The 14065-nt window shown below is 35.0% G+C and overlaps 2 protein-coding genes across 6 annotated transcripts in view; both read right to left on the bottom strand.

Moving 5' to 3' along the window:
• LOC106054721 (uncharacterized) overlaps nucleotides 1-1468 on the bottom strand; it is a 29673-nt gene extending 28205 nt beyond the window's left edge. The window contains exons 1-2 of the mRNA XM_056038374.1: nucleotides 1312-1468; nucleotides 905-1155 (exon numbers count right to left, since the gene is read on the bottom strand). The gene's annotated coding sequence lies outside the window, so the exon portion shown is untranslated. The remainder of the gene's footprint in view (nucleotides 1-904; nucleotides 1156-1311) is intronic.
• Nucleotides 1469-3449: 1981 nt separating this feature from the next.
• LOC106054702 (nuclear pore complex protein Nup98-Nup96-like) overlaps nucleotides 3450-14065 on the bottom strand; it is a 32757-nt gene continuing 22141 nt past the window's right edge. For all 5 annotated transcript variants that reach the window (XM_056037220.1, XM_056037218.1, XM_056037222.1 and 2 more), the window contains 10 exons: nucleotides 13736-13831; nucleotides 13515-13621; nucleotides 12732-12914; nucleotides 11388-11542; nucleotides 10770-11024; nucleotides 10007-10286; nucleotides 9093-9216; nucleotides 8428-8567; nucleotides 7617-7795; nucleotides 3450-4805 (listed from right to left, as the gene is read on the bottom strand). In XM_056037220.1, the coding sequence (XP_055893195.1) occupies nucleotides 4706-4805; nucleotides 7617-7795; nucleotides 8428-8567; nucleotides 9093-9216; nucleotides 10007-10286; nucleotides 10770-11024; nucleotides 11388-11542; nucleotides 12732-12914; nucleotides 13515-13621; nucleotides 13736-13831 (1619 nt within the window). In that variant the 3' untranslated portion in view covers nucleotides 3450-4705. The remainder of the gene's footprint in view (nucleotides 4806-7616; nucleotides 7796-8427; nucleotides 8568-9092; nucleotides 9217-10006; nucleotides 10287-10769; nucleotides 11025-11387; nucleotides 11543-12731; nucleotides 12915-13514; nucleotides 13622-13735; nucleotides 13832-14065) is intronic.

The following is a 14065-nucleotide window of genomic DNA, read 5'->3' as shown; positions in this document are numbered from 1 at the left end:
TGTGTATTTGTCTAAAACACCTCTAGAATTTCAACCATCTAATATTTGATAGTGGCCTGAAAATAGCATTTAATTACAAAAGAAATAATGCAATAAAAAGATAAAAGTAGGAGTTGTTAGTGGCTTTCCTATTTTAGGAACATTTTTAATTAACATTTGGTATACATTAAAAAGTATAATGATAGCATTTGATTACTAAGACTATAATACTATTTATAAATAGAAAAGAAAGTGAACTAAGCTGATATAGGTGGTGCAAACAATTGTAGTACATATAAATAAGTAACCATCAAGTGCTTCAAGCACCTAATGTTTGTATAAATATATACGAATAAAATATAAATAAAGGTAACAAGTAATTAAGTAAAATTAAGTAGATAGAAGAACCAAGCATGAGTTAAATGTCTATATTTCATGTGTATTTGTCTAAAACATCTCTAGAATTAGCTATTAATGACTTTTAAAGCAAAATTACATATGCAATGTCCTAAAAATGAAAATCCAAAATAAAACTTTTTAGTATAAATGTTAAAAGGCATTGATAAAAAGCAATTAATTACAAAGGAAAAAATGCAACAACAAAGAGATAATGAAAACCCAAGACAAGTAAGAGTTAAGGAACTTTGAGAACAGACAATTTTAAAGATAAACAAAAATGTATTGCAATAGTCCCAGACATGTTTAAATCAGCCCTAAGAGGATCAAATTGAATGTTAGTTTATGTACATACATCATTTCATTGTTTTTGAATGAAATGTTGAATTTCATTGAAACACACAGACATGTGCCAATGCCCAAGTGTGCATCTAAAAGTCTAAAAAAGGTTAAAGTTGTGAAATTGCATTCTAAGTTAAAAATTACATTTAGGCTAATTTTAAATTTACATTTGTAATTGTATACTTACACTACTGTCAATACTCCTCAGCTTGCTGAGCACATTGATCGTTTCATGTTCTAGTCTAGATAGATCTCAGACTCTAGAGATCTAGATCTACAGATGAGATCTAGAGTCTAGTACAATTTCTTGTGTCTGTCAGTGTAGTGTTCCAACTCAGACACAAGGGAAGATCTTAGCAAGCTTCGAGGACATTGGACTTGACTTGTGACAAATGATCCTATTATTTCCTATCTAGAGTCTAGATCTAGAATACGAACCTAAAGAATGTAAAATGTAAACTTCTAGATCTAGAAATTCTAAGAAATGTTTTGTTTTTTATGCTGCATTAATGAACATTATTAGATCTTAGACATTTCATTAATTATTTAATTATGATTAATCATTTAATGTAAAATATAGGGCCTACTAGAAACCTGTTTCTGCGTATCTAGTCAGATAAACTAATTCCAATGTTTATAACTAGATCTGCATTTTCTATTTGTGTACAAAAATGAAATAATAGATCTAGATTCGAGTAGATCTAGATCTATATAGATCTAAATCTATATCTAGACCTCGACTTCTTTCAAAATTCGCTTTGCATGGACTTTTGAATGATTTAGACAAGAGTTATGGAACCTTCATTTCTTTCCTACGTTATTGTTTCACTTCTCAAATTTACTTTGTGACTTAAAGGCCTAAGCTTTCATAGATACAGAAGGGCATATAGACCTAGATATTGAATGAAAGTCTATTAGTTGAATCTTAATTTAAAATTCTAATCCATTCGATGAAAATGTCTACTAGTCTACTTAACTTTATTATAAATTCTAGCTTAAGAGGGAGATTTATTCAATTAATCAGTTATGAATGAATAATAATAAATAAGTAGGCTTACCTCATTATTATAATTTATTGATAACGATAATGTCTACATTCTTAATAAGCACAGGGTTAGCTTTACGTCTATCGGAGATTTTTTCTGTTTCTCGACATCTAAAATTTTACGACACAATTTTCTTGTTAAAAAAAAAATAATAAATGCCTCGATGCAAAGAGCTCTAGCGCTGTGGGACCGTGAAAATGTAATAAGTTCGAGCGGCACGAGAATTTCGAGATCACGTGACCTGTTGTAAGATCTGCTCAGGTTGGCTATTTATATTGACATTATAATCAAAAAGATGTCTAGTAGTGTCAGTGTATCAGTACACATCAACATGTTTGTTTGTTTGTTTTACATGTTTCGGATGTTCCTTCAGAGTTGAAGATAGTTTACTTCCTAGTCCAAACATCCCGCAGGACGACGGGGGATGGGAGCGGGCAGGGTTTGAACCCTCGACCGTCGATAAATCCGAACGACAGTCCAGCGTGCAAACCGCACGACCAGGCAGCCATCCTGCTTACACACTTACACACATTGGCGTATTTAATTAAAATAAATAAATAAATAAAATAAAAAACTGACGCGTAGGATGCATGTAGCATGTAATATATAGTCTATGGTAGGACGAATGAAAATTTAGTGAGGCCAGACCTCCTTCACCAATCGTAAACAAACAACATTTAGCCACGTGGTGCTCTATCTCTTCTATACAATTTACGATCTCATGATGGTTGTCACGTGACAGTTTTTTTCCCGTTGTTTTATCAATAAGATCACGTGACTAAATGTTGTTTGTTTACGATTGGTGAATGAGGTCCATTCTGAAGAAACATCCGAAACGTGTAAAATAAACAGTGTGCAGCATTTGACCTTGTTACAATAATCTCCCAGCTTAAAACATAGTTGTAACCTAGACATTTTGTAACATTTGTCGCAGAAAATGCGTATAACTGAGAGGCTAAAGCAATGAAGAATATCGAACACCACAAAAGTTCTGTTGTTGTTTTTTTAAACTTTAGCCTATCACCGATTTCATGCAGGAGCTGCAATATTCAACTTTTGAATGTAGGCCTAACCATTTGAAAAGTTGCTTTTAAGATATTTTCTACCTAACCAATGTTGTACCAATAAATTTCATGCAAAAGCCGCAGTATTATTATTATAGCTTTTATATAGCGCTACTTTCATGCTTATAGCATGCTCAGAGCGCTTTTGGTCCAGTATCATTTGTGGACCAGTGGGGGTATCTAGGAGTTGGTTTTCCGTGCTGCCTTTAGGCGCTCAGTAAACACAACTCTGCCCGAGTCGTGTGTCGAACCTCGAACCCCCTTCTAGGTAGCCAAGCCAAGCCAAGTTCAAGCGCACTTCTCGACCACGCTTCCCACCGAACTAGACACGATTAACAGTTTGCTACACTGGAATGACACCCAAAAGACTCATTATTAATTATTTGCAATGACATTAAGAACATATAGGCGTTTCTTATTCCACATGCTAGGACAAATTTGTATAGAGTCCTTCTTCCTATGTCAGACTTAACTTAATTGTATTGATATCCCTATATCAGATTTGACTTCATTGTATTATGACAATACTTGGATGATTTAACTCATTGTTGGCTACTCTATAATTCTTCAACTAAAAACCAGAGAACACAGTAAATGTGTATAAAACTGAACAAGAAACAAATCAACTTCTTTCATCACTTTATTAAGTCACTTAGTAAAACACAGATACATATGTCACCGAGGAACAATCACAAAACTGTTAAAACCAGACTCACTCATTCCAACATTCAGCTTCATGCATACAATTGATGATGTCAAAAAAATATCTTTTTTTATTATTTACATCAGGCATTTGTTTTTTTTACATTGCTGTTACCAACTCCATAATATTTTAATAAGAGCTTTAAACTTTAACATCTAATAATCAATCTTATGTTCTAATCAAAGTCTTAATATAGCAAACGAAGACATCTTCAAGAAAACTCTTGCCTACTTTTTTAAAATTTCAAAACTCAATAATTTTAGATACGCTTTATTCTAAGCCTATCAATGTTTCTATAAAATGTACATTTTTAGTTTCAATGCTTACAAGCTTGGAAAATTAATGTACAAAATAAGTCTTCAAGAGATGCAGGGCACAAGCTAAATAGTCCTCAGACATCCTATAACACAATCAAACAATAGACTTATTGTATAAACAATTAAAATATTTTTTTTTTGTAAACAAAATTTCTGTTCTTCGACAAATATGGGATCAGAATGTATGATATTGATCATGAAAAGAAAAAAAAAACAAAACAAACAACTGTCACTTCAGTAGGCTAAATTTAGATCAAGTGAAAACATTTTGAAATGGCAAACGTTTACATTCCAAGGAAAAACTTTAAGTACAGAATATAACAACTTCTAATTAGTTCAAAGATTATAATGTCAGGACTGGATCTACACTGTTTGGTACATCAGAGAATTAGTATCTAGATATTTTAAACTGTTTTGAGTTTTCAGTGAATACAATATATTTCAATCAATTTAGCACAAAGTCTTATTTACTTGTAGAAAAGAAAAGAAAAAAAGGCAAGCAAGACAAGAGTTTTCTTGTTATAAAATTCTTACGTAGACAAAAGTTTAAAAGTTTACAAAGCACTGCATACAGACTTTAATTTCTATTATGTCCAACAAAAACCGAGTAACATGTGGAAATTTTGATTTCCTCAAATAGTTTTTGATCATTTAAAATTAAACTTTCTCTAGCTCTTTGCTAGGTTTATAAATATGTATGTTACACAGAATACAAACAGAGGACTATTGTCTTAGGAAGACTTTGTCACTTAGCCACTGATACTGCATTTACTTTGGAGAACTGTTTCACAGATCAACTTGAGGATGTTTCTTGGTTGAATTATTTCTCAGGAGCAACTAAAGCCTACAAAAAAAAGCCTACACTATTTCTAGCAAATAGGCACTGGTCAAGGCCTGTAACTCTTGGCGCATGTAGTCTTCAGGCATGGGAAGATCTGCAATGCACTTGGTCAGCAACCTGGTAAAATAAACAAAAAAAAAGTTGCAAGTTATAAGTTGTTGAAGCTTGATTGCACTTAATCAAATGGTGACATTCAGTTGTATGCCTGTGTGTATGTGTTTAACAAGACAGGACAGCAGGGAGACAGAATGTGCGTAGTGGTGCTGGTATGAACCTCGCCTAGAACAAAGATATGATTTTTTGATTTTAGGCACATCAGCACAATTTAGGCCATATGTCGTAGAGCAAAAGAAATAAAGCGGCTGTAGTCAAGAGAAAGAAAATGAAAGCTGCCCTATCAGCTAGCCCTAGAACAGATGTATTTAAATGAACAAACTGTGGCAAAAATCTGCCGCTCCAGAATTGGCATGATCAGTCACTCCAGATTCTGCCCCGTCTCAAGATGAAACCAAAACCAGTGACTCAGGAGGAGCCATATATTTGTTTAAAATTAATAAGTTGTGTGTGTGTTGACTGAGTATATATTTGTATATATCTAAATACAGTCAACAGATCTTTAAGTATGTGCTAGTACAAAATAATCTGCATTAATATATTGCCATTTGTATAGTCCTCATTAAAAAGCATTAGCTAAATTCAATATATTAAAAACTACTAATATTCTTCAACATATATGCAGAAACTATAAAGTAATGAAAGTAGACATGAATATTCAGCTTGTCAAACTGTTAATTACATATTTTGAGATTTCAGAGCTTAGTAGTGTAGTCACTCAATGAACATCTTTGCCATTCTGTTTTGTAGAATGTTGTTTTTTAATAGAGAAAAACAAAAAGTCCTTGTAATCAAAACACATTTCCAATAAGGAAATAGTGGGAAGCGTGGCCGAGAGGCCAAGTGCGCTTGAACTTGGCTTGGCTACCTAGAAGGGGGCTCGAGGTTCGACACCCGACTTGGGCAGAGTTGTGTTTACTAAGCGCCTAAAGGCAGCACGGAAAACCAACTCCTAGATACCCCCTCCCCCCACTGGTCCACAAATGAGATTGGGACCAAAAGCGCTCTGAGCCACTGGCGGATCCAGAACTTTGGAGTGGGGGGGGGGGGGGGGGGGGGGGGGGCGATTTTTTTCCAAACCCTAACCCTAACGCCCAGTAAACCCTAACCCTATGCATAAAAATGCGTACAGCACATATATATATATATATATCAATCAAAAGTGCTTTCTTGCATTTTTCACTGCAGAAACGCATTCTCCTGACATCTACAGCTCATTGTTTATCAGTGGGGTTCGGGGCGAAGCCCAGACGTTTTCTTGCATTTTTCACTGCAGAAACGCATTCTCCTGACATCTACAGCTTATTATTCATCAGTGAGGTTCGGGGCGAAACCTCAACGCTAAAAGCGTTTTTTTTGGCATTCTTCACTGCAGTAACGCATTCTCCTGACCTACAGCTCATTATTCATTCTATTATAAAGGGCCTTTTGAATAATATGGAAAAATATTAAAATATTCTAATATGAATTTATAGTCCCTTAATACATTGCAAATACAACCGATTTGTTCTTTGAAAAGATAAGATACCCAACATATTTAGATTAAGGCTTTGAGGATCGCCGCCGAAACAAAAAAAAATCGATTAATAATATTCAATAAAATGTAAGCATAAATTGTAAGTTATAGTCCCAAATTTATTGAACTAGAAAAATATGAGATAGAGTAAAGGTTGGAAAAAGTCGACTAGGAAAAGATTATCTGGCTTTTGAACTCAATTCAACCGTGACTCTTATATTGAAAAATTTCGTTTGAATTATAACTTTTCCAAAGCAAAGTCTTTCTTAAAATAGTTATGATAAATTCATGTGAAATTACACAAACTCTGGAAAGGGGAAGGGCGGTAAAATGAAAACGATTAATCCTCGCTCCTTTTTATAATTTCTGCTAATGATTGCATTTTGCTTTAAAGAATAGGGGTTGGGCGATTCGATATAAGAATTTACTTTATAGCATATATAAATTATATTAGTGACATATTTTTTTATTATTTTGTAATTTCTTACTATAATACAAAAACGAAAAAGTATTGGTTTGTCCGATGGGGGTGAAGGTGATTGCATGTATCGCACTTCCACCTGTTTATATTATATAGATATTCGACTAATTTTGTTCACATACTATGATTTCTCCATAAAAGTAGGACCGCCCCCCCCCCCACTCAAAGGGTTTAGATGGGAAGGGCAGTAGAGGTATTCGCTCCTCCCCTTCCAATCGGCCAAAGATGAACGACATAATATAAAGACCTATTAAAATACCAATAAAAAGTTTTAATCATATAGATATTTAATTGATTCTGTTAGCAAGCTGTGATTTCTACAAATAAATGGGGGGGGGGGGGCGGATTGATGCCATCGCCCCCTCCCGACCCTACCAAATTGGCCAAATTACTAGAAGGGGGGGGGGGCGAAAAAATCTAAAAATAGGTTGAAATATAAATAATTAGTATATATTATTAACATAAGTAATAAATTCGTATACAAATTGTGTGAATTCTATACTAAAATTCGTCCGCCCCCCTTTGGGGGGATCCCTGGATCCGCCAGTGCTCTGAACATGCTATAAGCATGAAAGTAGCGCTATATAAAAGCTATAATAATAAAAAAGGATCAATAAAGAATTTAGTCTTAGATTATGATTTTAGTAAGTGCCACTATTAGCCTGAACTATTTGGTGGACATTTATTAAGTACAGGAGCTGTGTCTAGGCTAGATAACACATTTGCACAAGTTAAATTATTTCCTTTTATTTACCAACTAAGAACTAAGGAAACTAAACGTCCTTCCTGAAAAAAAACTAGGATCAAAATGTCTTACTGGACAGGTGATTCCCCACAAAGAAAAACCAAAGTTCTGAGTAAGTTGGCTATAGTCTTGGACATCTCCGCCTGACACAGACGGTCTTTGGCATTATAGCATGGCAGGTTTTTCACCCTGTTACATAAACACAAAACATCTGGTTCCAGCTCTTCAAGGTCATAAGCCGTAGGCTCCGACTGAAACATCAAATAAAAAAAAAAATGAAGTTTTTAAAGGCAAGTAAATACTGTTCATGAAAATCATTTTTTTTGTACATCATATGAATACGTAGAAGATAGTTGACATTATTTTTACATTCATGAACTCAGTATCTGCAATATCAAAACTGAAAGTCATCTAGAACAAATACTTTAAAATCAAAATACAAACTTCAAGGCTTTTTACATTGTGTAGTTTCCCTAACTAGAGATTTAAGAAATTCCAGTTCATTTGATTCCAATCGATAAGAGTAAGACAAATATATACAGATGTCCTTAAGGACAGGTGTTGAAAACAGTGAGACACTTTAGGACACAAAGGATAACCTGGTGATATATAAACTACCAATGGACTAAAGGGAAAGACCAAAGTATATATCCTATTATTTGAAATTTTAATCCTCAATACAAACGAAGATTACAAAAAATTGTAAAATTTAGATTTTTTTTTTCAAAAATAAACTATTAATCCACAAGTTTGGACTAAAATAAAAAAAAGGAAGTTTGAATACTCAAAATTTATTCAAATTAGGCTTATGGCAATCAATGGCAGTAGTTGAAGTCACAAATGCAGAAGTTTAACATTCTAAAGATGAAAAATAAATCCAAACCTGTTTCAGTTGATCTATTCGCTGCCGAATGTTGATGAAATCAAGAAAGACTTTCCCTGATGTGGACCAGTTTAATATACTGAGAGAACGCTCTGGGGGTGCAAGCTGCTCCAAATAAGACTTTAAAAACATATCCTCATCTGAAAGTGTTCAGAAATGATCATGGTTTATAAATATGGAAATATCATTCACAAGAGAATTCAGATAACATTTCAATGATGTGTTATAGATACTATGTAAGGGAACATGTATGCATAGTACCGGAGCTGTCTGAGAAAACGAATCCCCCTTTCATATCTGTGTAAGTAATGACAATAGTGGGAAGCGTGGTCGAGAGGCCAAGTGTGCTTGAACTTGGCTACCTAGAAGGGGGCTCGAGGTTTGACTACAGACTCGGGCAGAGTTGTGTTTACTGAGTGCCTAAAGGCAGCATGGAAAACCAACTCCTAGATACCCCCCCCCCCCCCCCCCCCGGTCCACAAATGAGATTGGACCAAAAAGCGCTCTGAGCATGCTATAAGCATGAAAGTAGCGCTGTATAAAAGCTATAATAATAATTATTTTAGTTTAGACGGAAGTGCTTATGGAAGTTGTGATCCATAGCTCAGGTTTTCTCATACACATCTTTCCCTCAAGAAAACGTTAAAAAATGTATTTCAACTCACCATTGATGATTGCATCTGAAGCCAAGTGTTGTAGAATCAAACTGTGGCCTCTGCTGTAATGTCCAGCTAATATCCAATGTTTGGCCTCAGTAGCATAGTTACCTTCTAGATGTGCCCTGATAGCCTACAACACACAATACATTTATTACATATGACACAAAGAAATACATAATTTCCATAAACTACATTTTTATAATAATAATAATAATCTTTATTACCCATAAGGAAATTTGTCTTACAATTTGTGCATTACATAAAAAAACACCCTATAACTTTAGTAAACCAAAATATACATTCACACCAGACTCACTCATAAATTACATTGTTTATATCAGATAGTTGAATTGTATTTAATGATTCGATTGCCAGGGGACAACAAAAGAGATTTTTTTTGTCTGTTTGTCTTTGCTATCGGTGTCTTGTATCTTCTTTGTGATGGTAAAATCACAAAATCCTGACCCAGAGGGTGATTTTTTATTTTAAAAATCTTTTAGCTTTCTTATGAAAGTATTTCTCAAACAGCGCTGCCTATATTAGGTTTGTTTTTGGCCAATGCCTTACCAACAGCATTTAGGATTCTATGAAGTTCATTTTTATTTTTAATATTACAGATTGCCATACCTGGCAGTGATACAACAACTTAAAATACTGCAGATGTGACAGTGGTAAAACATCGCCAAGGCCTTTCGCTAACATTAAATGAGGACATTTTTCCTAGTAATCTTTGATGCCCTTTTTTGCTGATATAATCAGTATTAGCAGTGTAATTTAAATATAAATATAGTATGGGGAAGCTGGATGGAGTAAATGCTTAATAACTTGCATCTACTGTCTTGATCTAACCTAATTTCTAGCATGAGAAGCCAATGCAAATTTTCCTGGGTTACAGCAAAAGAAAACAAAATTGTGTTTACCTTGGCTTGATGCAGCCATTCACTTGGAATGTGAAGTTCATTCACTAGGAAGGTCTCCCTCTCGTCTAGACTGTCCCCCAGCTGAATGTGACGCTGTAACAAGCTCATCACAGCTTGCTGCCTGTGGCCAGTGTCTCTGATGTGCAGGAGAACAAACGCTGCCCAGTGCCAGAGTCCCAGGGCCTCTAGCTGGGAGGCAAAGCTGACGTGTATGCTCTCAGTGTGATAGGGAGACAAGTGACAATACTGCAAGGACTGGAGGACTTGTAACAAATGCCAGCTGTGGGGGGAAACATACAAATAGAGTTGATTTGGAGCTAAGCTCAAATAAATAAATGTGTATATCACAAGATTTAAATACTTTTGTTATTATATTGATAGTTGTAAGTATGTACACATTTTATGCTAATTACAGATAATTCAAACTTTTATATAAAAACATTTACAACACTATAAGAGAAGTTTGTAATAAATAATTTTTAAAAATATACATGAAAGCAAGAAGTAGAGGGGTTAGGGAGAGCTTAAAATCTGTACCTGACTGATATTTTCAATATTCAATTCTTTTAAACATTTTTATTAGATTCAAAATTATACATGTGATATATGACTAACTTAATGCTATAGAAAAATATTCCTTATTCTAAAAAGTTCACACACAATGTTAGAGAATTCATCGGAATGAAGATGACTAACAAGGAACTTGTGGTGCCTCAATGATTTGACAGTAGACATATATTTACAGGTAGAATGGATTTATTACCTGAGTCTAAAATCTAAATGTGATGGTGTTGATGAGGTTGGAGAAAGCAGAGCTTCCAGGCCATAGGATTTATCTGCGTACAAACACAGCAGGTGGTAGGCCGTGTCAAAAATACTGTCATCGTTCTCTTCCTCTTCTTCCAGATACGGAGGCAATGGCCTGGCGCAATAGGGTCTGCGATTTTCATTGCTTTCAAAACCTTGCTGATACTGACGCAATGCATGCTGGATGGTACCATTTGGAGGAGATTTAAACCTGCAATTCAGTTAATAAAACAAAAAAAAAATGAAAATGTTGTGTTACACACATAAAGCCTGAAGCATATTTTTTTTTCCGCTGTGATGAAAATGCATATAGTTATAGTAATACATATGACACAATTTCATTCAATTTAATTTATTTCTCAATCCCCATCATAGGAGAACTATCCCAAGTGACTCACTTTACTTGTATTTTTTAAATGAACTAAACCATTTTTTTCCCCTTATATTTAATGTACCGGTGGTAGTAGCTTGCAATATAAGCTCTTTAACTTTGAATTCTGTAATTTGTTCTGGACAACTCAGATACGTTGCTCAAATCATTTCTTCAAAACTAAGAATAAAATTCTAGGCTCACCATAGGTGCAATGCCAGGGATCTCTTCCAGTCCAGCCCATGGCATGTGTTGATGTCCTCAGTAGAGTCGCCTTCACTGCTGCCAGGTCTCCAAACTAACTGGCCAGCTAGGAGGCAATAGATCTTCAGTCTCAGCTTACTGATGAACTGGCAAGTCTGAAACGAGGAGAACAGTGGACTTCAGTTGGCCATACAAATATTTAGCAATACAGAAATAAGAAAACATTTTCAGCTAGGGTACATGAACTTTTAAAAAAATGTTTAACTATCAGCTGCTAGCATCAATATAATCCTTGTTTTCCACGCTTTGACGGAATTCTTCAATTAGCCCATTGCTAGTGCACCACCATGTTAAGATTAAACTTTTAAAGGGGGGAAACAAAAGAACTGAGGTTTTCAGCAACAAGAATGGAAGCATCGAGCTGGTAGAAACGGAAGTTCATAACTAACAATGGGGAATGTTGTTCTAGAAAGAAAAAGTCAACACTTTAACTCTTATTGAACTGCAAGGCAGTGTGTATGGCTACCACCATATAATGGTATGATGATTCCAGAGAGAAAGAGTTAACCCTTTAACTCTTACTGAACTACAAGGCAGTGTGTATGTATGGCTACCACCAAATAATGGTATGATGATTCCAGAGAGAAAGAGTTAACTCTTTAACACTTACTGAACTACAAGGCAGTGTGTATGGCTACCACCAAATAATGGTATGATGATTCCAGAGAGAAAGAGTTAACACTTTAACACTTATCGAACTACAAGGCAGTATAAATGGCTCCCACCATATAATGGTATGACGTGATAGGAAGTTACCAAGTTAAAAAAAAACAACTTTTGTATATGAAGAGGTGTTCCATTTTCATACCAAATGAGAAGACAAGACTATGGGAATTGACATCTAAGTGCCATTATCCCATTGACATGTAAGTGCCATTATCCCATTGACATGTAAGTGCCATTATCCCATTGACATTTAGAAAGGATTTTATTGAATGGCCAGGATTGGGCAAAGAGTTTTTAACCATAACTACTGTAGTGACCATGACTGGGTCGGGTCATACCATATACATAGTGCCCTGTGATCCGGTCCTGGGCCTGCTTGCTATAAGATAAATACACATTTCTTATTCTATACGCTAGGACAAATTCGTACAAGAGCTCATTCTTTACTAGTGCCATGACAGCATGGAAGTGGTTGCTTGAATCAGCCAAGAAAAAAGTTTAAGTCTCTAATTATCATGCACAACTGGATGAGCACAGGGATAAGCATAGGGTGCAATTATCTTCTCTTCTGAAGGAGTATCTGTAGTTGATGAGACAAGAGAGCTGACCAATACTTACATTCTGCTCTGCCCACTGAGCCAACTGCACGGCCAGCATATGTCTGGTCACCATACTGCCCATGGCCTGGGACAACAGCAGGGCCAAGCGGTGATCTCTTCCTGCCTGCGCTAGTTCACAAGCTTTAGAGATTTCACCAATGGTCAGCTTTGAAAACACTTTTTCAAGATAGCCTTCTTTACCCTAACATAAAATATAAAAAATTAAATTAAATTAAACTGTATGCAAATTAAGGTGACTTATATTTCAAAGCGATTTGTTAAAAACTAATAGGGACTAATAACATAAATCCAATCATATCAATCTACATAAAATTGTATTTAAAAAATTTATAAAAATAGTTATTTATTAAATTGCCACTGTAGGTGTTAAGTTCATAGAGTTTCTACAAGTAATTTCGTATAACATGTACTATAATAATAAAAAAAAAAGAGTCAAGTTCCCATTTCAGACCTTGTGGTCTATAGAGCAGATGATATAAAGGTCATCTGTATCTGTGACCTATGGTTTAAAAGGGTGTCATGTGGCCAGCACAATGACCAACCACCTTTGATTTTCCCCAACTAATGTTAGGTATCCCTTAGAGCTGGGTGGACTCAGAGGCGCCCAAAAATCCTGAAATAAAAATGCCAGTCTTCACCAGGATTCGAACCTGGGTCTCCCAATTTGGAAGTCAAGCGCTTTACCGCTCAGCCACAGCACCTCTCTCACATGTTCTATAATAAAACAGATTTAATAATATCATAAGTCCTAGAGCACAATGATTAATGTAACACATTCTACCTGTGCAGCTTCCATTTCTTCTAGGACTTTAGGGAAACCTGTTTCTGTCAGCCATCTTGATAACATCTCTCTCCGCAGCTGAGTCTCACGGTATACATCTTCTTTGTCTGAAGAGCAATTAAAGGAACTTTATAATCAACTATTTTAGGGAGTAGTAACAAAAAAAAAAAAGTTAAATTAAAATGTTTCTTAGGAGTACTGGTTAGAAATGTTTTCTGTACCTAAATCTGCATCTTCTAGTAAGTTCCCCCATAATGCAACACAGAGTGACAAAACCATTTTGAAGTGTTCTTGAGCTTTGATATCAGGATGTGCACCTAGCAGAGAAATAGAAGAACAGCATTTTAATGTGATCCATTTAGATAAACTATACACTGCAACATAACAGTTTGAAATCACAGGAGACAACGACTGTACAGTCTTACGGCAAACAAAAAAATTATTTGTGTAATTACTCTATCACAATTAGTATTAAATAAGTGAGTTTATTTTGTGCATGCTTCAGAGACACAGCAATAACATTAAAAAAATATTTTACATTGAAAAAGTGG

The sequence above is a fragment of the Biomphalaria glabrata genome, chromosome 8, assembly GCF_947242115.1.
Source record: "Biomphalaria glabrata chromosome 8, xgBioGlab47.1, whole genome shotgun sequence".
Classification (NCBI taxonomy): Eukaryota; Metazoa; Mollusca; class Gastropoda; family Planorbidae; genus Biomphalaria; species Biomphalaria glabrata.
Note: the sequence above shows the minus strand (reverse complement) of the source record. Positions and strands in the feature narration are given on the sequence as shown.